General features: G+C 44.3%; 4 protein-coding genes across 8 annotated transcripts; 2 read left to right on the top strand and 2 right to left on the bottom strand.

Moving 5' to 3' along the window:
* The first annotated feature begins 752 nt into the window (after positions 1–752).
* LOC139783325 (uncharacterized) lies at positions 753–9,921 on the top strand. Its single transcript, XM_071722488.1, has 8 exons — positions 753–913; positions 5,417–5,553; positions 5,773–5,897; positions 6,007–6,146; positions 7,182–7,393; positions 7,505–7,754; positions 8,321–8,565; positions 8,930–9,921. Exons 1-8 carry the CDS (start codon positions 904–906, stop codon positions 9,158–9,160), a joined length of 1,350 nt encoding a protein of 449 aa, XP_071578589.1. The 5' UTR covers positions 753–903; the 3' UTR covers positions 9,161–9,921.
* A 644-nt stretch (positions 9,922–10,565) lies between these two features.
* LOC139783322 (transmembrane channel-like protein 7) lies at positions 10,566–15,752 on the top strand. Of its 2 annotated transcripts, none has more exons than XM_071722484.1 (4): positions 10,566–10,992; positions 11,093–11,502; positions 11,577–11,818; positions 11,892–15,752. In XM_071722484.1, the coding sequence occupies exons 2-4, from the start codon at positions 11,325–11,327 to the stop codon at positions 13,779–13,781; spliced, it is 2,310 nt and encodes a 769-aa protein (XP_071578585.1). In that variant the 5' UTR covers positions 10,566–10,992; positions 11,093–11,324; the 3' UTR covers positions 13,782–15,752. The 2 variants fall into 2 exon arrangements, with proteins under 2 accessions (XP_071578585.1, XP_071578584.1); XM_071722483.1 differs by having other exon boundaries at positions 10,566–10,996.
* LOC139783326 (ribonuclease H2 subunit C) lies at positions 15,085–16,864 on the bottom strand. Of its 2 annotated transcripts, XR_011721220.1 has the most exons (4): positions 16,446–16,864; positions 15,952–16,184; positions 15,690–15,878; positions 15,085–15,615 (listed from the first exon to the last, which is right to left on the bottom strand). XR_011721220.1 is itself a non-coding variant. In XM_071722489.1 (3 exons), the coding sequence occupies exons 1-3, from the start codon at positions 16,588–16,590 to the stop codon at positions 15,858–15,860; spliced, it is 399 nt and encodes a 132-aa protein (XP_071578590.1). In that variant the 5' UTR covers positions 16,591–16,864; the 3' UTR covers positions 15,085–15,857. The 2 variants fall into 2 exon arrangements, 1 of the variants encoding a protein (XP_071578590.1); XM_071722489.1 differs by having other exon boundaries at positions 15,085–15,878.
* Positions 16,865–16,978: 114 nt separating this feature from the next.
* Positions 16,979–22,269, bottom strand: LOC139783323 (protein FAM98A). Of its 3 annotated transcripts, none has more exons than XM_071722486.1 (6): positions 21,895–22,269; positions 20,141–20,652; positions 19,627–19,993; positions 19,238–19,528; positions 18,846–19,144; positions 16,979–18,688 (listed from the first exon to the last, which is right to left on the bottom strand). In XM_071722486.1, exons 2-6 carry the CDS (start codon positions 20,176–20,178, stop codon positions 18,112–18,114), a joined length of 1,572 nt encoding a protein of 523 aa, XP_071578587.1. In that variant the 5' UTR covers positions 20,179–20,652; positions 21,895–22,269; the 3' UTR covers positions 16,979–18,111. The 3 variants fall into 3 exon arrangements, with proteins under 3 accessions (XP_071578587.1, XP_071578586.1, XP_071578588.1); XM_071722485.1 differs by having other exon boundaries at positions 20,141–20,592; XM_071722487.1 differs by having other exon boundaries at positions 20,141–20,566.
* Between the last annotated feature and the right edge of the window lie 3,059 nt (positions 22,270–25,328).

Here is a 25,328-nt window from a genome sequence, read left to right as displayed (position 1 = left end):
ATTTTTCCTTCAAGCCGTGCTTTTTTTTTGTAAATCTAAATGCGTGAGGATATTTACGCTGAATTTTACAATTCGATCTACGCACTTTGAACGACTCGCGTGAATTATTCGCGGAGATCCAATCGCTAAAACGGGATCGAGCGAACTTGCGTCCCGATGAAAGTTTATATTATTTCATAGTTATTTTATCGTGCACCGTCAACTCGCCACGTCATACACAAGACCGTCAAACGAACGGACAGTTCATCTGTTCGATAACGACCGTCAGCAGTGCAAATGAAATCATCGACTAATAACGATAATGACCGCGTGCCACTTGCTGTTTGTTCCGCGTAACGGATGCATAAGCGCTTAATAATTAATAACAACGATCCGCTGTGAAAGCTAAATCGCGATCTCATGAATCACGTAATGAACTTTTACCGCGACGCGTATCGCTGTCCATGATAATATAAACGTGCATGGTCCAAATGAGCCCATCGTGGAAGATGGGCGAAATACGAGATCATTAATCTGCAGCGACATTTCCTTTCCGGCCGTCACGGAATTGTATTTACAAATTACAATTAGACTTGCATGACAATTTATCTTTTTGCGTCAACGATTAATCGGATCGGATCGGGTCTCTCTATGCGAGAGGGGGAGGGGGGGAGGACGTCGACGGAATTCCATCTGCGGATCTACATCGCGCTGATCCGCGTGACTCATCCCGCTCGTTAATTAGCGCGCGTATACGTACCTGGACATCGCGCATGCGCCGCCCGGCACGTCGGCGAGAAGACGTCAAAATACCGCGCGCGTCGCGGCGCAGTACGAATCCCGTCGTTGTAGTGTACGCATCGTGTGGTGTTGCTCGCCTCATCTCTTTCTCGCCGAAGGATTTTACATAAACTAAAGAGCGACATGGCAGTCTGTAAGTATCTCATTTACAAACCTTTGGCGCGGATTTATATTTCTTATGTATTTATTAATTCTTATACATATATTATAATTATTATTATTACATCTAATTATATAATAATAATATTGTTGTTTAATATTATTATCATATAATATTCTATTATATTCGATTCTGTGTTAAATAATAATTGTTATTATTATTATATAATTCTCGTGTATTTAAATAGTCGGAACAGGCTCCAAATGTGTATAATAAGAACGATTTGTTCTCTCTCTCTCTCTCTCTTTTCCTCTCTGTAATAAATTTTATATAGTTCTTATCGTGACAGTTGCTCGTGAAGCCTATTCCATTATTCATTATTGCGTCACGATTATTTCAAAGCAACTTTGGTCGCGAAGGCTCGAACGGAAACGTATATAACATTGCATAACGTTGTATAGCGCTGAATTGACATTGAACGAAAACGAATAAAGGATTTTTCGGCGTGTCGTGTCAATATCTAAGATTTCATTTCGCGATCTTCGCGCCTTCGTCGATCAACTTGCAGACGCCGTACGTCTGGAACGCGGACAGATTTTTCTCCGCCCTCAATTTCCATTCAACGATCGGATCGGCGGGAAAAAGTTTCCAGGCGGAAGGAAAAATAGTATCTCTCTCTCCGAGAAGCCACCGGCACATTTTCTTTTCGAGAGGCTCTCTCTCCCTAAATATAGAGCTGGGGCGCGGCTGTGCCGGTTTGACAAGCCGGCCGGCATCCCCGACGCTCTAATACTATCGCTCGAGCGACTCTTTGAAATTCTACGGACAATCGTAAGACCCGTTACGAATAAAACTCTCTCGTCCGCAGCTGCCGCGTTCCGGGCAATCGATTTCAAAGGATCGATTCGTCCCGAAAAAGGTTCCCCACGCGCCGGGCAAGATTTTCTTTCCGGATTTTCAAACGTTCGGCGGAGAACTCGGAAACGATGGCAAATCGAAGCCGAGGCGAAAAGCATTCGCACTCGTATGTTAAATCGCACGATTAGACGACAACGACGTGTACATATATATATGTATATACGTCGTTGTCGTCTTTATATAGTTTTTAACATGTTTATGTCACGCGACGGAAGACTTCCACGCGTTTTTTTACCGCCGAGGTTTTTTATCGCAGGCAGGGAATTAGTGTGAGAAAAACTTCGCAGTTATCGCGCGGCGAGTAGGAAGAATGCGAGGACAGCGAAGAATGCGAGAGGTACGGTCGTGGATAATGTCCAGCGATGTGTCCCCCGCGCCGACCGTCCGACGGCCTCAAAGCTCATGATCGCGTCACAAGAATGCGATCCCTCCGCGTCCTTGCGTAATTCGACTTCCAGATTGCGTTTCGCAATGCTCGCCCCGCCTCCGAGGCCTCCACCGTCGTCCAGACTTCCAGAGAGAGTCGTTTCCCGCCGTTCTACCGCGCGAGAATCCCTGTCTTCCCTTGCAAATTCGACTCTTCGATTTAATCTACTCTTTACTGCAATTAAGTCTGTTTTTAAATCGACACCTCCTCGTGCTCGCAACGTCGCGCCGGAGAATATGTCTCGTTCCCTTCGTTATCCTTTCATCTTCCTTGCCCCGTACATTTCCCTCGAATATCATCGGAACGGAATCTCTGGGAGCGTTTTGAAAATCCAGGGAATGGACACTTTTCCCACTCATCTCACCGTGAAATTGAAGCCGCCTATCGCGTGGCTTTAATTACACACGTAACCTTTGTCCGCTGACCGGTTCCTTTCACGTCACGTTAACGTAAGTTCTTCTTCACGAGACCGCGAAGCCTCGCCCGTTGAAAATTTCAAGGCGGCTCCATCGATCGTCCCTCGAAACTCGCGCGAAAACACGCGTTGCTTTTTCGTTACGTAACTATGTAACGCGCGACGGAAAAACAAGCTTGCGGGCAAGTTTCGCTCGAAAAACAAAATTCGTCACGATATAGATACTACGACAACAATAAAAAAAAAACCATTCAGTCAGGTGTCAGTCACGAGTTATGAAGGTGATCGTACATCGTTCAAACACACCGTTCAAACGTGTCCCTCATCGATCGTGTCCTACAGAAGGAGCTCTCTCTCATTTAGACCGGTGCGGTGTAACGTCGTCGGGAAAATTTCGGGAGGGACGTACCCCGGCGTTGAAGCAGGTGGCAGATTGGCACCGCGAGCGGCACGGCACCTGTTGTAGTCGAGTTTCAGCGATCGCGGCAGAACGCGTTGGTCCACCTTGCCTGGCAAAGCAAAGCACGACGACAGTTGCCATGCGAGGTCAATGGCAGCACGACGGCGAACGGCAAACGTAGAATAGTTCTACATACCGTTGTGCGTCGTACCTATCGGACGCGGTTTACCGTCCCGGATTAACCGGCGAACGGTTGTCCGGCGGCAAAACCCCTCGGGCGTTACGGAGAGGAGATCATTCTTTCCCGACGCGCCTGCCGGCGTCGTCCGGTTCTGTTCCGAACGTCGCGCTTGAGAGAAAAAGGAAAATCGACCTCTCGGGGTCTCGGAGAATCATTAGACACGCCGATCGGGCGCTGTAAAAAGGATCTCGCAAAACAAATGGGAGCTCGCTCGCACGCGCGGCGCGGCCGGCGCTCGGATACGCTGACGAGCGAGTGCGGCCAGAGCGCGGTATTCGCCGTTGCGCAATGCGAATTGACTCAATGACTCTAATTCTCGCGTTGTTATGTTAATTGGGAGAGAAGCACGACCCACATTACAGAAGCTAATCAATTTGCCGCGCATTGAATTAACGCGATTCGAGCCGCCGCGCCGCGGCTCTCGGGACGTCGCGTCGTCGGCGAGAGAGATCCTCCCAGCGATAGGAGGATTCTCAGGTTCAATCTGTAACGCCTAAACTGTTCTTATCTGTACTCGAGAATTCTGTAAAATTTGCGGAATAATTGCGTGACTATTGTCGAGACATCGAGGCCGCGTCCGCACGTTTCAAAATAATTATAGTTCATAATCTTCACAGGAGAAGCAGATTATTCGTGGAGATTAATCGGCGTCTTGTCGGGCGATCGATTTCTTCCTTTTTCTTTCATGAGACATCGTGGCTGGATATGTCAGAAGACCGGCGCGCACCACGCGATCGTTCTGGATCGCGGACGTCGCGTAATGTGAAGTAATTGACATCGAAATAAGAATGACATCAGCACGACGGCGTTAGACTTGGATACGCTCGACGATCGCCGCGACGGCGATTTTAGTATCGGCGACGTGTGTATCGTCATATATTCGCCGCAACACGCCCGTCCTAAAGGGGATCTGAATTTCTCGATGGCGAGGCCCATGCCAAGCCGCCTCTTGCGATCCCTTCCTCATTTACGATGCGTATGATGTCAGCGAGCTGACCGCGACTTACTCGCCGACTATTTATAATCGTTACGTCGGCCGAGTCGCTCGCGCGCTATTCAGTTTCCGAAGCGAGCAGGAATATGGAATATGGAAAAACAAATGAAAAATAGATAAGAAAACTTTAGTGCCGCCGCTATCTTGGATATACCGGCGTATTTTCTCGCGACCTCGGAATTAATGGACAGTCGCGCGACTCTCGCGCGATCGTCGTCGATTCGCCAACACTGCGACGTAAAGGCTAATAATAATGGCAGTACTAATTGCACCCGAAGACTGCTCGGTTTCAGTAATTCCTGCGCATGCCGGTTTAAAGTCGAGGCAAACGGAAGAATTCCGGACACGAAGAAGTCGACTCGTTGATTGCCAGAATACTTTCCAGAAATCTTTATTACTTATAGAAACGTGATCTCACTGGACCAAGAATAACTGTTTATTCAACTCTTACGGCGAGTGGATCTCGGCAGAAAAGTACGCCGCTTACTCAACGCGCCGGACGAGGATTTATGGCCGCGAAACTCGATCGACGATATCACACGAACCCGGGGAGGATGATTCAGAACCTCGCGTGTAGTATCGAAATTATTGGCGGATTATACATCTATTTTTGACCGCGCGATCAATGTGTTTGCGCCATGCAAACGTACTTATTTCTTCTTATTCGCGCCCGACGATTGTAAATGACAGCGGCTCGTCCCTGCGGCGCCGACACGATTGATAACGCCCGGTTTTTACGAGCCTTTTAAAAACGCACGGCACGGATTATCTCGCGTGCGCGCGATTACGCCCGGATGACCTTTTGCGGGGCCTATCATTAAGATATTGCAAGATGTAGCGTAAGCCACGTGCATGATTATCACCGTCAGCGCGCGCGATATCGACCGAATCCTGCATCGTCCTACTTTCTTGACCGTTTGACGAGAACCGCCGTGGGTCGGGCTGGCGTCGAGATGTCTCGATGTTCGGCATCGCGGCGCCTCTCCCCCACGCGGCGGTCGGAAATATCCGTAATAACACTAAATAAACTCGCGAGTCGCGATTAATCACCCTGGCTAATTTGAGGCAAGCGGCGCCCCGGACGAGTTATCTGATTCTACGACTGGCTTCCCGAGGTTTCACGCGATCCTCCTTTTTTCAGCGCTTAGCACCGAGGACAAATTGGAGTACCATTTCTACCCCGTGACGGCCGGGCAAATCCAGTTCCGGATAAAAGCGCCGCACGATGCCCACGTCGCTCTCACCACGGGACCCCAGGAGGGGGATCCGATGTACGAGGTGAGAGATCTCCTTTCGCGCCTTCCCGGGGCGCGACTTTTATTACATAGAATGCCTGAGTAAGGGCGGATATCCTTTCGCGCCGTAGATCCTATCTGGAGTCCGGCTCGTACGACGAACCTCTCGGCTCCATGACGGCGCACAAAAGCGCCGTCGGTCGTAGTAATTAAATCGTAATGCAGCGGAGCGTTGAATTGAAGTTTGTGCTCCTCTTCACAGGTCTTCATCGGAGGATGGAGCAACAGCAAGTCCGTCGTACGCAAGAATAGAACCAAGCCGGAAGCGGCGGAGACGGAAACGCCCGGCATCCTGAGCGCGGATGAGTATCGCGGCTTCTGGATCAGGTATAGCCGCTCGCTTGTCAGATTCACTAAAGAGTCATTAAGCTAAGTCCGCTCGTGTCACACGTCGATTTTATCCTACTATTCTTTTGTTCGCTTTACAAAATCACAGGTGGGACAACGGCATTCTCACGGTGGGCAAGGAAAACGATTCAGCTCCTTTCCTGAGCTACGCCGACCCGGAACCGTTCGGGATCGGTCACTTCGGCGTTTGCACCGGCTGGGGTGCCACCGGCGAATGGCTCATCGAAGGTAGGCGTCAGAACTCCTTCTCCCGCTCGCGATTTAAGAATACATCGTTTACTTCTTTCCAGAACTTCCCTTTCGTGGCTGTCGGTAGCCCTCTCTTCGTAATCCCCGTCTTACTTTACAGATTATAACAGTAGACATTCGTAGTCACACAAAGGTAGAAGTGATAGAGAGAAACTCGTAGTTAAACTATCTCTAGTAGATCGATTCAGCACCTATATTTCCTATATTTCCATAGATGAGATTGATCACTTGACACTTTCTGATTTTCCGATGATTCTCTTTCTGGTGTCCTTTCGGATTGCGGCATCGCGGCACTCGCACAGCCATATGCTGCGGCGGCGGTTACGGTGGTTGTACGTAATGTATTTGAGCACGACAAAAAAAAATAGAAATCCACGAGAGATGATTCCTGCGAGAGCGTGACATAGTCGCACGTGGCGTCCCATAGATTCTGCTTTTCTGCCCGAGTACGTTTGATCCTAGCACGTGTTATATTCCTCCCCCGATCACGTGTAATCGACGCTGGATTAAGAACGCTTCTCTCGCGGATGCTCGTTATCCCTAATGTGGGTTTGGCAGATCCAAGAAGGAATACAGCGTATTTATTAATCCATCACAGTCGATATGCACAGCACGTTCGGCACCATGACGCAGGGGCACCGTTAGGCACTGATTGATTTCTTTTCAACCGTTCACGCATACACATACACCGATTGATACTTCAGGTTTATTCATTTGACTGCTTTCCAGCTTTTGACTGCTGAAAAGTCAATCAGTTTTAATCGTCATCATTCGTATTTACTAAATAATGAAAAACACGTAAAATAACATGTCAAATGGAAATTCTTTCGATTCAGAGAGCAGCGTATCTAAAGAAATTATTTTATTATCTAAAGAAATTATTTTATTATTTTGTTAAAATACGTTATATATAATTTTTTTTGTTATAAGCACCAATTTTTATCTTCGCATTATTTGGTACAGATAATTTTTATTTGGAATTTGTTTTTTTGATTTTTTTTTACGCTCGACAAGGCCGCAAACCCTTGAACACTCCTAACAAGCTACAGTACAAGTTTCACGCCATGCGAAGCGGCTCGGTGGTGATCGACGTGAAAGCTAAGAGCAACGGGCACATCGCGCTGACCGACCGGAAAGGCGAATCGAGTCCCATGTACGAGATCATGCTCGGCGGGTGGGAAAACACGGCGTCGGTTATTAGATACGATCGCAAACAGCCCGACAAGGTTCGAAACGATTTCGCTAATTTCGCGCTGAGATTAAACTATAAGCGTTAAACACGGAAGCGTTAAAGAGGCGTCTTTGCTCTCACGTGGAAAAATTTTGCGGCCCGTCAGGTGCGCGTGGACACGCCGAATCTTCTCAGCGACCGCGATCACAAGAGGTTCTCGATCGCGTGGCTCGAGGGCCTCATCACGGTCAGATCGGGCGGTCCGAACGGCGCCGTCCTCATGGAATGGCGAGACCCGAACCCCATCGGCGTGAGCTACGTGGGGGTGCGCACCAGTTGGGGCGCGACCGGAAACTGGAAGCTCCGTTTCGAACAATATCCCGCACTTCCCGCAGTCGCTACCGGTCAAAAGAAACGTAAATGATCTCTCTGAACGTCCCCCGGTGACTCCGAGATCAGTCGTCGACGCCCGAGTTCAGTCGTCCCCCTCGTCTCCGTCGTAGTCGATCGCGAGACTGATGAACTCGTGGCGTCGACGCGTTCTCGGGATCGCCGAGCGATTAAGTCTTATCACGCTTGATTGCGAACGTAAATCTGGTATTACGCCCTCACGCACACGCATACACGTGTTGAAACCTGGCTTTTAGAAACCTTTCCCGAAATTAATACAGCTTGAGGCGGTCAATTTTTCTTCGTTATTTTTGTTAACTGTATGTATCACTCGGTTTTGGTCTTCACCTATCACCCACCCTCTCAGCACGCGTTCTAACATTAACTGCATGGAATTTTACGAAAGATCACTTGTGCACGCAAACACATTGGTAGAACGGATATGGCTTGACTGGATGAGGATGAATGGAACAGCTGCACTTTATTATTTTTCTATTATATCACTTTTTTATATTTTTCTTTTTTTACATTGTGTTTCAATGTCATAATTATGAGCGTTTCCTCCGCATTTCTAAGCATAACGTAATTGTAGATTCCAGCGCGAGGCCGTCCGCGCCGTTGGACGTCCGTGCGCTCGACGCGGGAAGCGTCGACTGGTGCGACGCGTCCGGCGGGATGGTACCACCCGACGCGGTCGAGGGTGGAAACGACGACGGGCCCCTGTTCGTCGGTAGGGCTCACCACGAGGGTGCTCTCATCCCCGGCAAGGTGAAGCCCGGTCACTCCGTCTGCTACATCGCCTGGGGCGGCGCCGAGCATGGAAAGACCGACTACCAGGTGAGTAACGGGAACCTCGCCGAAGACCGCGTGAGATATCTCCGAGGATGTTTAACGGAACCGATCACACTGTTAAATACTAAAGAAAATTTAAATCAACATCTTGAGTTAAATAACATTTTGTTGTTTCTAACTACCGTGTTGAAATTTATTACTCTAACTCCATTGGTTTAGTTATAGATCAACATTGTTTTTAAATTAACGACATATTGAGTAGGAGCAGTGGCTCCTATAGGAATGGTTAGAAATGACTGAAATTAAGTACAATTTGAGTCTACGAATTTAACAGTGCAGATCGACGAAGGGCGATTACGAACCAACTTGACCCCACGTTTCCCAGTTTACAAACAGTTTCCTGTTGCAGGTTCTCTGCGGCTGCAAACCCACGTGGGTGCCGGTAAGCGGCGGCAGCATCCCGCGGAACGCGATCCCGGGAGGCGAGACCGAAGACGGCGAGCCGCTGTTCATCGGCCGGGTGCACCACGAGGGTACCCTGACCATCGGCAAGGTGCAGCCATCCCACAACGTGTGTTACATACCTTACGCCGGTTCCGAGGTCGCCTTCCCCGATTACGAGATCTTGGTCGAGCAATAATCGTCCCGAGAGATCCTGCGGCCAGGAAGGGAGGAAAATCCGATGGGATTCGTCGCCGACTTATCGGCAGTTCTGCGAGGAAGAAGACAACGAAGCTTCGAATTTTAAATAATAATTTCACAATTGTATTATATAGAATACACGTTGCGCAAAAAGGGGACGTTGAACGGAATCTCTAAAAATTTCCTAAAAATCTTGATTTATGATTTAAAAAGATAAGTTTAGCGCGATTTGTGTTTCAAGTATGATCTATGTCAGATTTTTTTTACCAACGATCTGTTCGTTTATTGATCTTATCTGAGCGAAATATGTTATGAAATATACGAATAAGGAATCTCAAGTGTGCAAACTAGTCTAATTACATAGTAAGTCGATAACACTGAAAGATACTGTAGAACTGATCGATAGGCCGGAGATGTACTGTTCGCTATCGTCTACGCAAGCGTCTGCTTTTCGCACGGAATATAATTGCAGTCACGCTATAGGAAGAGAAAGCAAATCAAACGGCGATATATGCGCGCGCTATATATAGATATATAAATCTTTTTTTAAATTGGCACCGGGTACCGTCCGGTTGAACCAATTGTTCCGTCGTCTCTCCATCAGTACGACAAATTCATATAGATACATATATTTTTATGGTAGAGCTACCGTTTTCTAACGCACAATATACCACATGCTTTTTGTCAAAGAGTATATTTTCGGATTATGTATTGTTGTTATGACGAATAGATTAAACGAACATCCATGGAACGAGAAAACCTTGTCGCCTTATTTTCATTGCGCGCATAAATACCAGCAGAATCCCAAGGCAAAGTGAATCGCCGAGAAGGTTGAATTATTTAGAATTCTGAGAATTTTACGAAGTTAAAAGAATTCAGAATTTGTGAATTAGAGAATATAATCGACAAGGAGATTGTACAGTATCTAAATTTCCAAGAATTTTTTACACTTCGACTAAGAATTTCGAGAATTCGGGATTTCAAAAGAGCATATTGACGAATCGACAATCGACCACGCCATATGTATTATACATACTCTAAAAAATCAATATTATACAGTCGATAATGCTGTTTATCAAGAAAATATCTTATAAAAGATAATTTCTCGATAATTTTTCAAAAAGTTTGAAACACGTCTTTTGTCTAAACTTTTAAGGATATTTTTAAAAAGGCATTTGTGTCTTTAGACTTTTAGTTTTTTTCGCTTTCTGACTCTCATGGTCATGCGGTGAATTTGTATTGAGAGCAATTGCGAGAACAGAGTTCAAAAGAAGAAATTTAGTTTAGGGGGGCTCCAGCTGTTTTAAAATAAGGGAGTCCAGTGTAGAGGATCTCCAGAAAGAGGCGTCGTCCACGCAGTTTTTATTCCATCCCTTTTTTTGGGGGCGTCCAAATCCCGAGACGCCATCTAGAGACCCTCGCGAGTTCGGCGATCCTCTCGGCGACTATTCGTTATTATTAGCCGTCTGCTCCGGCTGCTGGGTTTGACGTATGAGACAAACAGCAGGATGCCGATGTGCGGGCCCATGCCGATACTGCCGATGAACCTTCGCGAACCGCTCTCGCCCGTCGCGGTTTTGGCAGAGCCGAAACGTCGGACGCGGTGTCGTCGGCCACGTTGATCAGTTGGGTTGGCTTCGCGAGGCCTTGACGACGACGCGCGACATTCACGTATATTTCGCGGCGTCGGAAGACAGTGCGACCGATATATAAGCAGCTAGGTCACGATACAGTTGGAAATAAATTGTTATTCGGGCTGCTGTCAGTATCGATCGGCGGAAATCCCGCGTCAACGAGATACATCTCGTCTGACCTGCTCATTTTGGATGCGTATGTATGTGTTATATATATATATATATGTGTACATTCTAATATTATTTTATCTTCCTGGGAATGGTCCATTACGTTAACAATTCAATGTCTTCCACAGTCATCGGCGCTACTATTATCGTCAGATGTGCAATATTGTCCAGCTGTTTCCAAAACACGTGTGAAAACTCAACGAAAGACTCTAGATTGGAGGGCAGATGGACTAATTGCTGAAATCATGCGTCAAGCCATACGAATCATTTGCGCGAAAGATTAGACGTTCAAGATCGTGATCTTTGCGTGTAACTGACCTATTTGAACATTTGAACCTATTTGAAATCCTATCCTGAAAAATGTCGGGCGGAGAGAGGAAGAAAAGGGGATGCGACCGAGGACATGGATGGGAGGAAGCCGGCGCCGAATTCTATCAGGAGAGTTATCCAGCGGCCGTGGAGGCGGATCTGCAACAGGCGCTGCAGAGGGATCCCTCGCACATAGCGACCTTGCTTCCCAGCAAGAAGTCTCGCGTCGGTAGGTTCATTTTATCTTGAAAAAGGCAAGCCGCAAACGAGTTTCTCTGTGTCTTACGCATGTGTTTGACGCAGCCACGGCGAAACGAATTCGCAATGACACGAAGACCACGTTGAGGAGGCGTACGAGCACCAGATCCCGCGGCACCACAACCTCAAGGCGTATGTCGACCAATATACACGACGCGGCTGTGTCGATGCTGCCCGATCTGTCGGAAAACTTATCCAACGAGGAGCGCACCTGGGAGGAAATTATGCAGATCAAGGCAATGCCCGTGTGCATGTCTCAGAAAATACAACTGAAGAACCAGTTGCAGGTATTTTGGAAAGTGCACACTTTAGAGATAAATTAATATATGACTTGTAATAATTCACCCGTGTATCTTTCAGAGCGCTACAAAACTGAGACTTCAGGGCTTCGAGCAGCTCAAGTGGCAGCGCAGAAAAGCCTGGCAGCAATTCCGCATCAGGATGAAAGAGGCCTACTCAAAGATGGAGCTGTGGAACGACAGTCTCAAGAAGATCGGCGGAAACTTCGGGATGGGCATAGTAGCGTACTTTTTATTTATCAAGTGGTTGCTGTATCTGAATCTGCTTTTGTTCGCGATTATATTCTTGCTGATAGTACTGCCGGCGATAGTGCTGGAGGTACCGGGAAACGGAAAGTGCATGTTTAGTAAGGCCGGCAGCGTGGCTTGCTGCTCCGAGTTGTATAGAAACAAGACCGATGAAAGTAGCAGTATAACCAGGATCGTGCAGGACGGCGGTATATTGGAGTACAGTCCGCTGTTTTACGGCTCGTACACGCACATGATCTACGAAAGCATGGATGCCAATTTCTGCTACAATTCGCCGCTGGCCTACATCTACGCCATCATCAGCGTCTTCATCGTTAGCTTGGTGGCGATCGTACGATCGGCCGCCAAAGGGTTCAGGGAGAGAGTCGTGGAGGGCGAGGGCCAGTTTTATCGATACTGCAATTTGATATTCGGCGGCTGGGATTACTGCATCAACAATGAAAGATCTGCCTCGATAAAGCACAAGGCACTGTACAACGAGATGAAAGGGTTTCTCGAGTCGGAGAGGCTGGAGGAGGAGCGGCGAAACCGTACGCCGGAGGAGGAAGCGAAGTTGCTCTTCATGCGTCTGTTCGTCAATCTAGTAATTTTAACGGTATTGAGCGGCTGCGGCGTGTTCGTTTACTACGTAATCGACTTCTCGTTCACTCAGCTGTCGGCGCACTTGGTGAAAGACTACGAGATATTAAATCTGTTCTTCGAATTCCTTCCATATATATGTATCGTTGGGCTTAACGTAGCGGTGCCGTTCCTCTTCCGCTATCTGGTCGCCCTGGAACATTACAGTCCGTCGTACGTCGTTAAAGTGACGCTGTACAGAACCATGTTTTTCAGATTCGCCTCCCTCGCCGTTCTGTTAACGTCCCTGCACAAGCTCGTCGCGGGCAAAATTCCGGACGACGAATGCGCCAACAAAGCGAACGAGCAGCCACTGTGCTGGGAAACGTTCGTCGGACAGCAGTTCTTCAAGCTTTACACCACCGACATTTTCATCCAATTCTTCATGACGTTCTTCATCAATTTTCCACGGTCGTTGATCGCGCGTCACACCGAGAACAAGGTTCTGCGCTTCGTCGGCGAGCAGGAGTTCGACTTGCCCAAGCACGTGCTGGATATCTTTTACTCGCAGACGGTTTGCTGGCTCGGCTGCTTCTTCGCCCCGCTATTACCCTTGGCCGCCGTCATCGGGACGTTCCTGCTATTTTACATAAAGAAATTCACTTGTCTGGTGAATAGCACGCCGTCGAATAAGATTTACCGTGCCAGCAGGTCGAACTGCCTGTTCATGTTCAATCTGCTGATCTCCTTCATCCTGGCGATGATACCGGTCGGCTACTCCATCGCGGAGATCATGCCGTCGAAATCGTGTGGGCCGTTCCGGGGATTGGAGTCCGTGTGGGCGTTATTGATCATGGCGTTCTTGGAGTTGCCCAATTGGTTGCAGTCGATTCTGTCCTTTCTGGGTACGGCCGCCTTCGGCATACCGGCATTCGTTGTTCTCTCTCTGCTTCTCTATTACTATTACGTGATGTGGCTGGCGAACAAGCACATGGTGACGGTATTGAAGAACCAATTGGTATTGGAGGGCCACGACAAGCAATTCTTACTGAACAGGCTCAGCGCTTTCATCAAGCAGCAGCAGGATCAGAACAAGTTTCACCAGGAGCAGGCCAATGAGTTAGGCACGTTTCAACATGTATAAATAGTATAAAGCTTGATTTGACATTCTTATGGATGTACAAATTTAGTGAAGGCATTTTTTACCGCGGTGAACATCAGTTCGCATGCATTATTTGACGTTTTACTTGAGATTTTTTATATAGGTTTTACTTACAGTAAGACTGTCGACTTTGTCTTCTTTATATTATACACGAGTGGCACTTATATAATAGTTTTTTGATATTCTACCGAATTGGATAAAAAAAACTATACAGACGACAAGGAGCGCGGACAATAGCAAAAAAATTAATACGTATCTCACTTACATACTTCCTGTTGCGGTGTCTTGCATCTTTATACAAACTGATGTTTTTTGAGACTCGAATTACAGTCACAACCACTGCCACAAACGTTAGTTTCCGCGTGTCTTTAGATCAACTTCGAAAAACTTACATTCAAACGGGACATATCTCACATTCTAGGAAATTCAATCGTCTCATGTATATGAAAATGCACATCTAAGATCAGGGTACCAAAAAAAATGAGAAGATACGGTGTTGTGCAAGTATTACACAATAGTGAGGGAAATCGTGAATTATTTAAGTATTCATTAATTCCGTATAATTTCATGGATATCTATAAATCTCATATAGAAACACACGCGTATATATTAAAGATCTACCTTAGAACATAATCTTCGTCAGGAATAATATATTATAAGCTAATGTGATCATATATATGTCTAACTTAAAGAGATTAAATCGTTAAGAAAATGGGCAGCGATCGCGAATCTGCCTGTATCTGCCACTTGGGTGGGGACCTTCCTTAGTTCGCCTGAGGCTTCGTTTCGCTGGGCCTCAAATCGAACAGGCAGGTACTCACCCGTTCGATTTACGCGCAAGAAGATTAAAATATGTTTAGCTAAATATATGGACAACAGCAACAAGACTAACGCGTCCGTCTATAGGACGAACATATACTTCCTCAACTTTACGAGTAAACGTTAGAGAGCTTTTGCATGAATGAAACGAAGTGACGTGCAGCGGACCTATTTTCTAGCGTAGTTCCTTAGAAGTCTGTAATGTTACTGTAAATAGGTCCTCCAGAACCTATGAGAATTTATTTTACTAGCGAGATATCTATAGTAAACGTCGGGGAAAATCAGAAGTATTTTATTATATTGTTTCGTTATCGAGGCTTTAATAATTTTAGAATATAGGAAACGAACGAACGTAAGAATTTTTGTATAATTCCATATGTATACAAACGTTCAAGATTTTTTTTAACTGTAGAAATCTCATATACCTCAGTATTGTTATATTATATAACGCCAAAGATAATTCAGATTGAGACTGTAATAATTTATTTATTTCGTATATATCTATTAACGCGAGATATTTGTAAACAAATGTACTTCGTACGCACACTTTCATCGATTTATCACCGATTCTACGCAGAAATGAAAATGTTTTCCATCGTAGCGTATGTTTAGACGTCAATTCTGTATAAGCATCGCGCACAGAATACACGCGCTGTCGCAAATCGATCGGATCCTTTGGCCTAAATAATTAAATCAATGCACATACCGCGTACCGGGAAATGTATTTTGTAAATCTCACATTTGTATAACTAAGATAGCATGTACGGATGCTCAGACACATCCTTCCTTTATTATAGATGTCATAAGCTCTATCGACGGCACTATATAAATGCATTTAATATAAAATGAAATATAAAGTCGTATAAAAACATATAATCTTACGTAAAACAGATTTATGCCCCGGAGAAGAATCTGCTGAACGCATCTATAATTAAACGAGAAATACAATGAAGTCCACAGATATCTTACATAGGAAGCTCCGTTTCTTTGAATGTCACTGCTAAGTAGATTATAATAATTAATGCTCTCTCTTTACACAACTTAATCATAGATTCTTATCGTAGATCGTACATTATTTGTCGCTTAACCATCCAATTATGATGCTGTAAAAATAAATCTGTTGTACAAAACGCATCTTCATTTATCTCTCTTCTCAAAGTATAAAACTGTAATGTCCAACGGAGAACATGTTCTTTTATCGTATTCTGTCAAATATAGTTTTTCCTCCCCCGATATCACCTATGCTTCTGATGAATGTAACTAAAAATCATTGGAGGAAGAACAATATGTTGACGTTAACTGACATGTTACAAGCTTATGTAAGAAAACTCACCGCTTTAGCTACGTCGACCCAATCTAATGCTGCCGCAAGAGCGTCATTCTTAGACGGTATTCTATCATAATTCCAATACGTAAACTGCGAAAAGGTTCCCGTGCAATACAAATTCCTCTCCTTGTTCTCGGTATCTGCCTTTTTAGCCTCCGTAAACATCATGCCTCTGTATCCAGCAGGTACATCTACCTTTCTCCCTTGAAGCGGGTAGCCACGGAAGGAGCAATCGTAGTCTTTGAACAATCGAATGGCAAATTAATGTTGCAATTAATTCTCTCTTACCTCTTGTGATTCGCTTATCACTTCAATTACTACATCAGGTAAGTTATAAGTTAAACACAGAATGTATATGTGAAAAACATGAAACAGAATGTATGAAAACATGAAAAAAATGTATGAAGTTTTATTTCTTATGGATTAGTTTTACAAATTTATGCGCTCTCAACATCGTTCGTACTAAAATATACGAATCCGAAAAGATTTATCTCACTCACATCCTTCGTCTATCCTACGAATGTAAGGCTTGAAATAAGAGGAAACATTCGCAGTTTCGTCCCCGTGAATTTTACATGGCATGAAATGTAACTCGGCATCTCGGTCAACCAGATCTTTATCGTTAATGTGCAATCGAGTGACCATGTTAATTTAATACGGCGCAAGGTATTGATAATTGTGCGAAAAGTTTCGATGAATCTTTACGAGTTTACGACCTGTATGTATACAATAAACTTAACCAATAATAGCATGCCGGCGCCATCGTAAAGAATATCCTTTTCATACTTTTAAAAGTCACCAGATTTCGAAGGTAGGATTTTTAAAAATTACCAGGCTCCGAGCGCGTTAATTTTCAAATATACCTATGAGGATGCAATAACGTTACTTTTTACTCAACTTATATAAATTTTCTCGCAAAATAAAGATATCAAAAGGAATACTAAAATTATTCGCCGTTTTCTCAGAGGGGGGGGGGGGAGGGAGAGAGAGGGAAGTTTTTCTAGGCTTTTATATTACACTTGCAGGCACACAATATTGCTCATTTGATATATATTTTGATACATATAATGCGCGATTTAATACAAAATTTAAGTGGCTAATTTAGTTTCTTCATGCCTCGCGTTATAAATTAATTTCAATCCGCTATTTCCGATAGACGAACCTGTATTTACAAGTTATCTTCATTACATTCAATTTGTATAGGAAAACAGTTATATATACATAAATCGAATAACGATAAACTTGAAAGCTGTCGTTACGAAAGAGATAAATAATAATTCTATCTTAATGCAACGTTATACGAGGGCCAAAACTCATTGTCAGTGAAAATGCAAACACTTTCTGTGGCTCCTGATTCGAAAGAAAAAAATTAGAGGAGGCATTACTTTCGTGCCGACCCTCGTAATTTCGAATTGTTAGCTAGCTTGTGATCTAAAAACGACACAATTATTCGATATTATTATCATAAATATTCAGAACTCAGATATTTTGAGACCAAAAAGTTACATGTGAGTACAGCATAAGCGTAAGCAAGTGCTGGTCTACAACCTTGCTCTTTAAGTGCTCATCTACAATAGGTGTGTTAAGCCCTAAGCCTTATGCTTTATACTCTAAACTGTAACGTATTTCCGGCCTTGAGCGTTCCCCGCGCTGCTCTAAGCCCTAAGCTCTAAGCCCGAAGTGAGTTGACCAGCTCCCATCTTTAAAAGCTTAGAGCTTGAGGCTTAGAACCTATGTAATTTCTCTCTAAAACAAAAACTAGGGCTTAAAGCATCTATTGTAGATGGGGACTAAGTGCCCATCTACAATAGGTGTTTTAAGCCCTAAGCCTTAAGAAATTGTTCAATCACAATTGAATTTGAGGAGAATAATTGACTGTGAGTGGTCAATTTCTTAGGGCTTAGGGCTTAAAACACCTATTGTAGATGGGCACTTAGGGTATTTAAGCTAAAAAGCTCTAAGCCGTAAGAAATTGACCAACCACAGTCGAGTATTCTCCTCATATTCTACAGCGATTGATCAATTTCTTACGGCTTAGGGCTTAAAGCACTTATTGTAGACCAGGACTAATGGTGAATACAATCACCATAATTATTTCAATATCATAACATTCTCTCCTCGTGAGAAATTTTTACTATCATTAAAAATATGCGCTAAGTGGCATCTTCAGTACTGTCTGCCCCTGTTATAGCCGCCGCGTTGATAGCTATTTGCACCGGGATTATTGGCACCCTGATTCCATCCACCTTGAACTCTGCCTCCCCTTCCTCCGCCTTCCCTCCTGTCCTGATGGTAATTCCCGCCGCCCCGATTGTCACCTCCATACGAATCCCTCTGGCCGGAATACTGTGGCTGTTGATAATTCTGACCGTAACTTTGATTATAATTCTGGTTGTAATTCTGACTGTAGTTCTGACTGTAGTTCGCGCTGGAATCGCCGCGATAACCTCCACCACCACCGCCGCTGCCGCCGCCGCCGCCGCCACCACCGCCACCGCCACCACCGCCACCTCTTTGATACCCTCCAGTGCCTCTATGATCCGGATAACATTCTCTATGTCCATGTCCAGAATATTGAGATTGCTGATAATCCAAGTTCTGACCAAAATTACTACTGGCGTCTTTATGATCTCGATATCCACCACTGCCGCCACCGCCTCCGCCTCCGCCTCTGCTGCCTCCGCCTCTGCCGCCTCCGCCTCTGCCGCCCCCGCGTCCGCCTCCACCTCCTCCTCTTCCACCCCTAATAAAGAAAAAGAAATATAATACTAAATATGTACATATATCTACACGTGCACATATACTTTATCATTTTATTATCTCTTGATTATCCAGTCAATAACATTTTATATTAATATTCAATATTTTATATTTTAAAATATTATTTTATATTAACTTACTGGAATGACTGCGGTCCTGAAACTCTATCCTTCTGCCATGGAGGCATCTCTGGTGGAGGTGGCTCTTGTTCGTATGGTCTACCACCTCTGTCCGGTACCGCGCCGATAATGACACTATTGATTTTGCTTCGTGTATTCTTGCGAACGCTCGCGTTACTCATCTTCTCGATCACCGCTAGATCGTCTCTAGCCGCTAGTAAATCGGCCATTGTCACTTTCGGCTCGCTTTTCAGAGTCTTTCTTCTCTCCTCGTATTTACTATTTAATTCAGTCTCCTGTGTCTTTATCCTATCCGACCACTAGAAGTGAAGTCGCACAATTTTAAACGATGCAATCATCAAATATATCAGCCTGCATGTATAAAGAAGTGTTTTCAAAGCATTTGTTCTCACCAGAAATGATTGAACGGTAACGTCAAGACGTTTGAGCAACATCTCACGGCGAGTTGTGTATTCCTTATGCATTTCTTCCTGCAGTTTACCTAGTTGCTCCCATTGTTTAGCCGAGAGCTCGACATCTATAAGCGGTTTATCTAGATGTTGAGGTGGTACAGTCTTTAGAACTTCCGATAATTTAGTTTCCAGTCTTGAAAACAATGATTCAGGCGAAATATTGTCCGGCGGCTTTTGGAAATTTAATACGACTAGCATATTCTTCAGGTTCCTTGCAGTGTCACTTTCATCCTGTGTGAATATAAAATAGTAATACATCACTTTAATAGAATTTCCTTCAATAAGATCAGTTATCACGTTTAAAATTATTCCATGTAAAAAGCACTTACAATAATTACTTCCATTTGTTTCTCCTCTTCAGGACATTTCACTGCCAATAATTTGCAAGCCATAAGCTCCGCCGCTAAAAATTCTATTAGGATAGCTCTTTCAGACTCATTAGCTAGCCTTTGATTCATATGTCCAGTCATCAGTTTCTCATTCACGCATCCTATTTCCTTAAGAAAGAAGCTTAACTCTAAGAGGAAGGAACTGGCATCGTCCGCGCTTGTTGTGGCATGAACAGTCTCATCTGTGTCCACAAATGTCGCCAGTTGCTCCGCGAACCAGCTTACGAGACCAGTAAAATCCGGAGATTTTGCGCCAAATTTTAAGGCGTCCGACAGCTTGTTAGAGTCGAGCATCGGCCCTGTGTACCTGTAAGATTATTAAAAGTGCACTCTCTCAGCAAGAGATCTCGATGTAAGAAATGCGAATTTATTGTTGTAATAAAAAAATGTATTATTAAGTATCTAATCCCCAAATTCTCTCCTTTTCAGATAAATCCTTCATGCTCCGACTCACCCAACATCTTGGAGCATCTGCAGCAGCTTCTCCTCCATGTCGACCGTGCGTCTCCGAGGATTTAGGATATTAGCAGGCAGGATATGTATATACGCGTATATCGTGCACTAATTATTTGGAAATTAATGCGGAGGAAAGCTGCGCTTGAAACGTTTCACCTCCTCGATTCCCTTAGTTCGTCGATCGACGTAGTATTCAACGTATGGAACCGGTACCGGTTACTTTACAGTTTACACTTTGACATGGATGAGATCAAATTGCACAATAAGAGGAAACAGCTTGAGCTCGAGGTTAACCAATAAAACCTGTTTCACAGTACGCTTGCTCCGCCTGCACCTGCACTGACCTGCACCAATTCTACGTCGCTAAAGCGAAGGCCGAACAGCGGCAGAGAGAGGCCTGAGAGAGGCCATCCCGGCCTTTTTCCTGGGACCGTCGAAAGCCCCTGTACACTACCGCCAGTACATCCATTATCGAAATTGGTACTACGTAGCCACGTTCATTTTCCGATACTGCCGATAAAACATCATTTTGTTGTATATATATATATATATTACATAACATTTGCGATGTAGCACGGACGCGCACTAGAATGATGTTTTATCGGCAGTGTCGGAAAGAGAAAAAGTGTGAGAGGGAGAGAGGACTATCACTATTAGATATTAAACATACAGATAATATAAATATATAAAATAAGTTAACATTTTTATCGATACATGTAAGATATAAATATTAAACTGAACCTCGACCAATTACAATCGAGAATATCTTACATGTATCGATAAATATGAACTTATTTTAAATATTTATATTATATGTTAAATATCTAATAGCCCTCATCTCTCCCTCTCTCACTTTTTCTCTTCTTTCACTTTCACACTTCCCAGACAGCACAATATCCAAAATCGGGACATAAGACGTCTTTTAGACGTCTTTTAGCCATCTTTTCGTAAGACATCTGAAAGACCCGCTTTTGGACATGTATGTTGTCTGAGTTATTTCAAATAAAAGATATATGTATCTCCTATAAATTTAAAGATCCGAATACGAGATAATATAGGCCTTTATGGACAATTTTGTAAGCAAAACGAATAATATTTGGGGAACAAGCAACAGGGAATGTTTTATAATTTTTAAGTATCTTGACGATGGTTTATCGTCTTTTATGGAATTTATGGTATGCGCGATCACCGCGCTGCAAGAACGATCGCGACGAAATTTTTACAAACGATACATATTAATGTTAATTTTCTACAAAGTTAGATTAGGAGCACATACAAATAAATTTGAAACATTTGTAAACGTAACGAATTACGTGAATTACGTGAACGAGCAAATTACGTGTCTGTTCTTGAACGAAAAACGCAATTGTATTCGCATACACACGTTTGAGCTTGTTAATTCGCACTCTCGACTCTCGACGCTCATACGCATTTTGGAGCAAGCTCGCTCCTTCGTTCACGATCGTTCGCGATCGCGACAAGCAAAGTGACATAACGCCAAACGCGCGATCATTCTCTTTAATTACTTAATAGATTATTAATTCCCGTGCTTAGTGAGAGATTCGAGCTATTCACCGAAGCGTCTTTCCACGCGATTCACTCATTCGCGAAGTAGAAATCGAAACGGAGGCAAAAGACACGACACGAATTCCGAGGTTATCGTCTCACTGCGACACGCGGGACAACGATTCTATTAAAGATTCGGATGTGTCGCGCTTCGAATCATTTGTCTCTCATGCACAATTCACTTACCGATCACGGCACATTGCAGGAGACCCGTCAAATCACAGCCGGGAGGAACGGGAGGGTGATACGACGTACGGGCGTCCTTTCGGCCATCCCACTCGTTGCAGACGTTGCAGTCGACACGAGAAGAAACAGAATACAGAATATTCGGCGTACATTCAACTTGCAACACACACACACACACTGTAACCTGTGAGGATTTCTTTTCGTTCACGAAAAAGAAATTACACGAGCAACAACGTCTCGCCGCGACCGCCGCGTTAACGTATTAATTACTTGCGTGCGCGCCGCGCCGCGCGGCGAGTCGAGCCGGGAGCCTTCGAATCCGGCCGAATGCCGAATCACGTTCGGCCGCTCTCGCCGCCCGCCGCCGCGCGTCGGCGAGGCACGCGGCACGCGGCACGCGGCACTCGGCAGTCGGCACCTCGGCCTCGGCCTTGGCAGTCGCAATACCGCGACCGCGACCGTTGAATGAGTCCGCCGATTTCGCAGCAACGTACGTGCAAAGTCGGCGCGCGGACGATCATTTCCATCGGCGAGACAGCCTTGATACTTGTTTTGCCGACGCTCGGAGTACCCTCACCTGCGGATATTACTCACAATCAGTCATTCTCCCGATAAATTTCGAACAGGTGTCAAGTGTTTGTGCTCCGTGCCGTGGGTGCTGATTCGGAACGCGCGCTCGTTCGTGCGATTGGCATTCCTGCTCCTCGTTTCGCGGGAATAATCGACGAGGCGCTCAATAATTTGCATCAAGTGTGTATCAAGTGTCGTGAATGAATTAATGTGTCGCTCGCTCGAGACGGAGATGTCGAGGGCGTCGAGGCGAAGGTACCTCGTACGGCAATTGCGAGTCGTGACGTGTCGTGAGTGATTTGTAGTTTCGTCGTGATATTCGCGGGCGATAATCGCTCGTCCCGGCCCGGGCCGCCATATGTCGCTGGACCATCGAATGTGCGTGGCATTCATTTACGCGGCATATCTCGAATCGTGTCGTGCTTTGAACGTGCTGTGTGCTGTGCCGGAATTGTCGTGCGATTATCCCCGATTCTTTTCGAAGAGCGGAAAGAGGGCCGAGTGACAACGTGAAATCGTATCGTGATTCAAGTAAATGATTCAAGTAAATAGCACGCTGTGATACAACGATACAACGCTCGTTCGTGAATATTTCTTATTTTTGTGACTCGTGTATTTCGTGCCGCGTATAATCGCGACTCCTTATCGTGCAAAGCATGCATTAATAGTACTTACCTTCGCGAGATTTACGTGCTCGATACCGCGGCGTAATGTGCATACGATATTCAATCTTAATTGTGGTTTTGTTTAATCAATCTATGTTACCTGTTTTTATATTACTACAGAGTAAAGTACTTCCTTCCCATGGGTACGACCTTGGCGAGGTGGGAAGGCCCAGTACCCAGTACGAGGATTTTACCCAAGCAAAACTCTTGTTCTGCTTGGATAAAAATTCAAAGACGGGGAAGCTAACGTACCCTCGTCCGCCGATTTAATTGAATAAACGAACCGCAGCCGGTTCGTCGCGTTTGCTTCGGGAGTGCGTTCAAGTATAATCGGACTAAAGGACTTTTTTAAACGGGAGTGCCGTACAGTATCGCGCGAAAAAGACTTTTAATGAAATTAGTCCGCGCGCGATTGTAGTTTATTATCCGCGAGTGTTTCTCGCGAGTGTCCTGTGCGCGATGAGAGGAGGAAGCCTGACGTCCTGAGAGGAGGAGGAGGTCTGAGAGAGACATCGGGCCCCGGCGGAGCAACCTTGGGGTAAGTATCATCTTTTATCTGCATAAAATTAATAGTTTTTCCTCATTTATTCGGAGTTTTATTTCGATAAGCTAAAACTAATTAGAAAAAAAGAAATTATTTAAAATTTTATAAAAATTTATTTTTGTAAATATTTTTTCCGGAAAATAGAGAATTATATCAGTGAATCTAATTGAAAGACGAATTTAGATGCGCGTAAAATTATGTGTATTTTTTGAAACATTTATCATTTTCAGCGCCTCTTTAATTTATATCTTTCGTTTTTGTTACAGTATCATCGTAGTTACGTGGCCGAATTACTCCGCCCGTTGCGCATCGGATCGGTGAGTGACGAATTTTTTACAATAGTATGGGGTAACGAATTTGTGAGACCTATATTAGATATATTTATGTATTGTATCCACATAATAGTACTATAGATAAATGCGACTTCTTACAAATTCGTTGCTCTAAAATGGATAGACTAGATCAGACTAGGCTAAATAATTAATCCTGGAGCATCATCATTATTTATCGATTTATTGTGCTTACGGGAGAATGCATCCATAAGCACATACGTTATGTCGATGCATTATTTATTAATGCATCTAATGTTATTTGTATCGCAGAACATGCGAAGTATACCAGTCGCCTGAAATTTATAGGCAATTATTTACCTCTGTGAAGTTAGCACCTCATCTTTCAAAAAACCATTTTTTTTTTCAAGTTCTGAATGCACCCCGAAGAGTTCTAGAGTTCCTTATTAATTTTAGAAATAGTTCTGGCGAATAAAGCTAAAAAAACCGTTGATGAATCTTGGGGGTGCTAACTTCACAAAATGAAATCACTAAATCAGCGATAACAATAAAAGTATTAAAAATATTTAATTTTGCCATTAGGATTTCTTTTAGAACTCTTGAGGTGCTACCCAGAACTCTTAACAGAACTCCCAGAACTTGAAAAAAAAATTTTTTTACTTTACTCAAAAATCGAATATATCGAGAATTTTTTGTATATAAGTCTCAGAGCTTCGGGCATTAACAGTTATTGACAGAACTCGAAAGGTGCTACACAGAACTCATAGCAGAACTCCGAGAACTTTAAAAAAATTATTTGATCAAACGAAAAATCGCGAGAACTTTTTATATATCGGTCGTAGCGCTTCGAGCCTTAATAGTTTTTGGTAGAACTCGTGAGGTGCTACCCAGAACTCTTATAAAATTGCCCGGTTTGCTAAACAAAAATTTTATCCCGCGGAACTTAGAAATTTTTCGACCCGACATGTGAAAAATCGCGAGAACTTTTTATATATCGGTCGTAGCGCTTCGAGCCTTAATAGTTCTTGGTAGAACTCGTGAGGTGCTACCCAGAACTCTCATAAAATTGCCCGGTTTGCTAAACAAAAATTTTATCCCGCGGAACTTAGAAATTTTTCGACCCGACATGTGAAAAATCGCGAGAACTTTTTATATATCGGTCGACATGTCGGGTCGAAAAATTTCTAAGTTCCGCGGGATAAAATTTTTGTTTAGCAAACCGGGCAATTTTATAAGAGTTCTGGGTAGCACCTCACGAGTTCTACCAAAAACTATTAAGGCTCGAAGCGCTACGACCGATATATAAAAAGTTCTCGCGATTTTCACATGTCGGGTCGAAAAATTTCTAAGTTCCGCAGGATAAAA

The sequence above is a fragment of the Temnothorax nylanderi genome, unplaced genomic scaffold, assembly GCF_030848795.1.
Source record: "Temnothorax nylanderi isolate EJ_2023f unplaced genomic scaffold, tnyl_v1.0 TNYL_tig0489_pilon, whole genome shotgun sequence".
In the NCBI taxonomy this organism is placed as follows: Eukaryota; Metazoa; Arthropoda; class Insecta; order Hymenoptera; family Formicidae; genus Temnothorax; species Temnothorax nylanderi.
The sequence above is the reverse complement of the archived record's forward strand: the minus strand, read 5'-3'. Positions and strand labels throughout refer to the sequence as shown.

Bases quoted from the DNA above. Each gene is read 5' to 3' on its own strand.
- LOC139783323 (XM_071722486.1), bottom strand. From the start codon at position 20,178: ATGGAGGAGAAGCTGCTGCAGATGCTCCAAGATGTTGG. The intron at 19,529-19,626 runs GTAAGTGCTTTT...ATATTCACACAG, and splicing joins AACAAATGGAAGTAATTATT to GATGAAAGTGACACTGCAAG. The intron at 18,689-18,845 runs GTAAGTTAATAT...TTTCTTTATTAG, and splicing joins TCAGGACCGCAGTCATTCCA to GGGTGGAAGAGGAGGAGGTG.
- LOC139783325 (XM_071722488.1), top strand. The intron at 5,554-5,772 runs GTGAGAGATCTC...TCCTCTTCACAG, and splicing joins AGGGGGATCCGATGTACGAG to GTCTTCATCGGAGGATGGAG. The intron at 7,755-8,320 runs GTAAATGATCTC...ACGTAATTGTAG, and splicing joins CGCTACCGGTCAAAAGAAAC to ATTCCAGCGCGAGGCCGTCC.
- LOC139783326 (XM_071722489.1), bottom strand. From the start codon at position 16,590: ATGGTCACTCGATTGCACATTAACGATAAAGATCTGGTTGACCGAGAT. The intron at 16,185-16,445 runs GTGAGTGAGATA...GATTGTTCAAAG, and splicing joins TCGTAGGATAGACGAAGGAT to ACTACGATTGCTCCTTCCGT. The intron at 15,879-15,951 runs GTGAGTTTTCTT...AATGATTTTTAG, and splicing joins GGGTCGACGTAGCTAAAGCG to TTACATTCATCAGAAGCATA.
- LOC139783322 (XM_071722484.1), top strand. From the start codon at position 11,325: ATGTCGGGCGGAGAGAGGAAGAAAAGGGGATGCGACCGAGGACATGGA. The intron at 11,503-11,576 runs GTAGGTTCATTT...TGTTTGACGCAG, and splicing joins CAGCAAGAAGTCTCGCGTCG to CCACGGCGAAACGAATTCGC. The intron at 11,819-11,891 runs GTATTTTGGAAA...TGTATCTTTCAG, and splicing joins AACTGAAGAACCAGTTGCAG to AGCGCTACAAAACTGAGACT.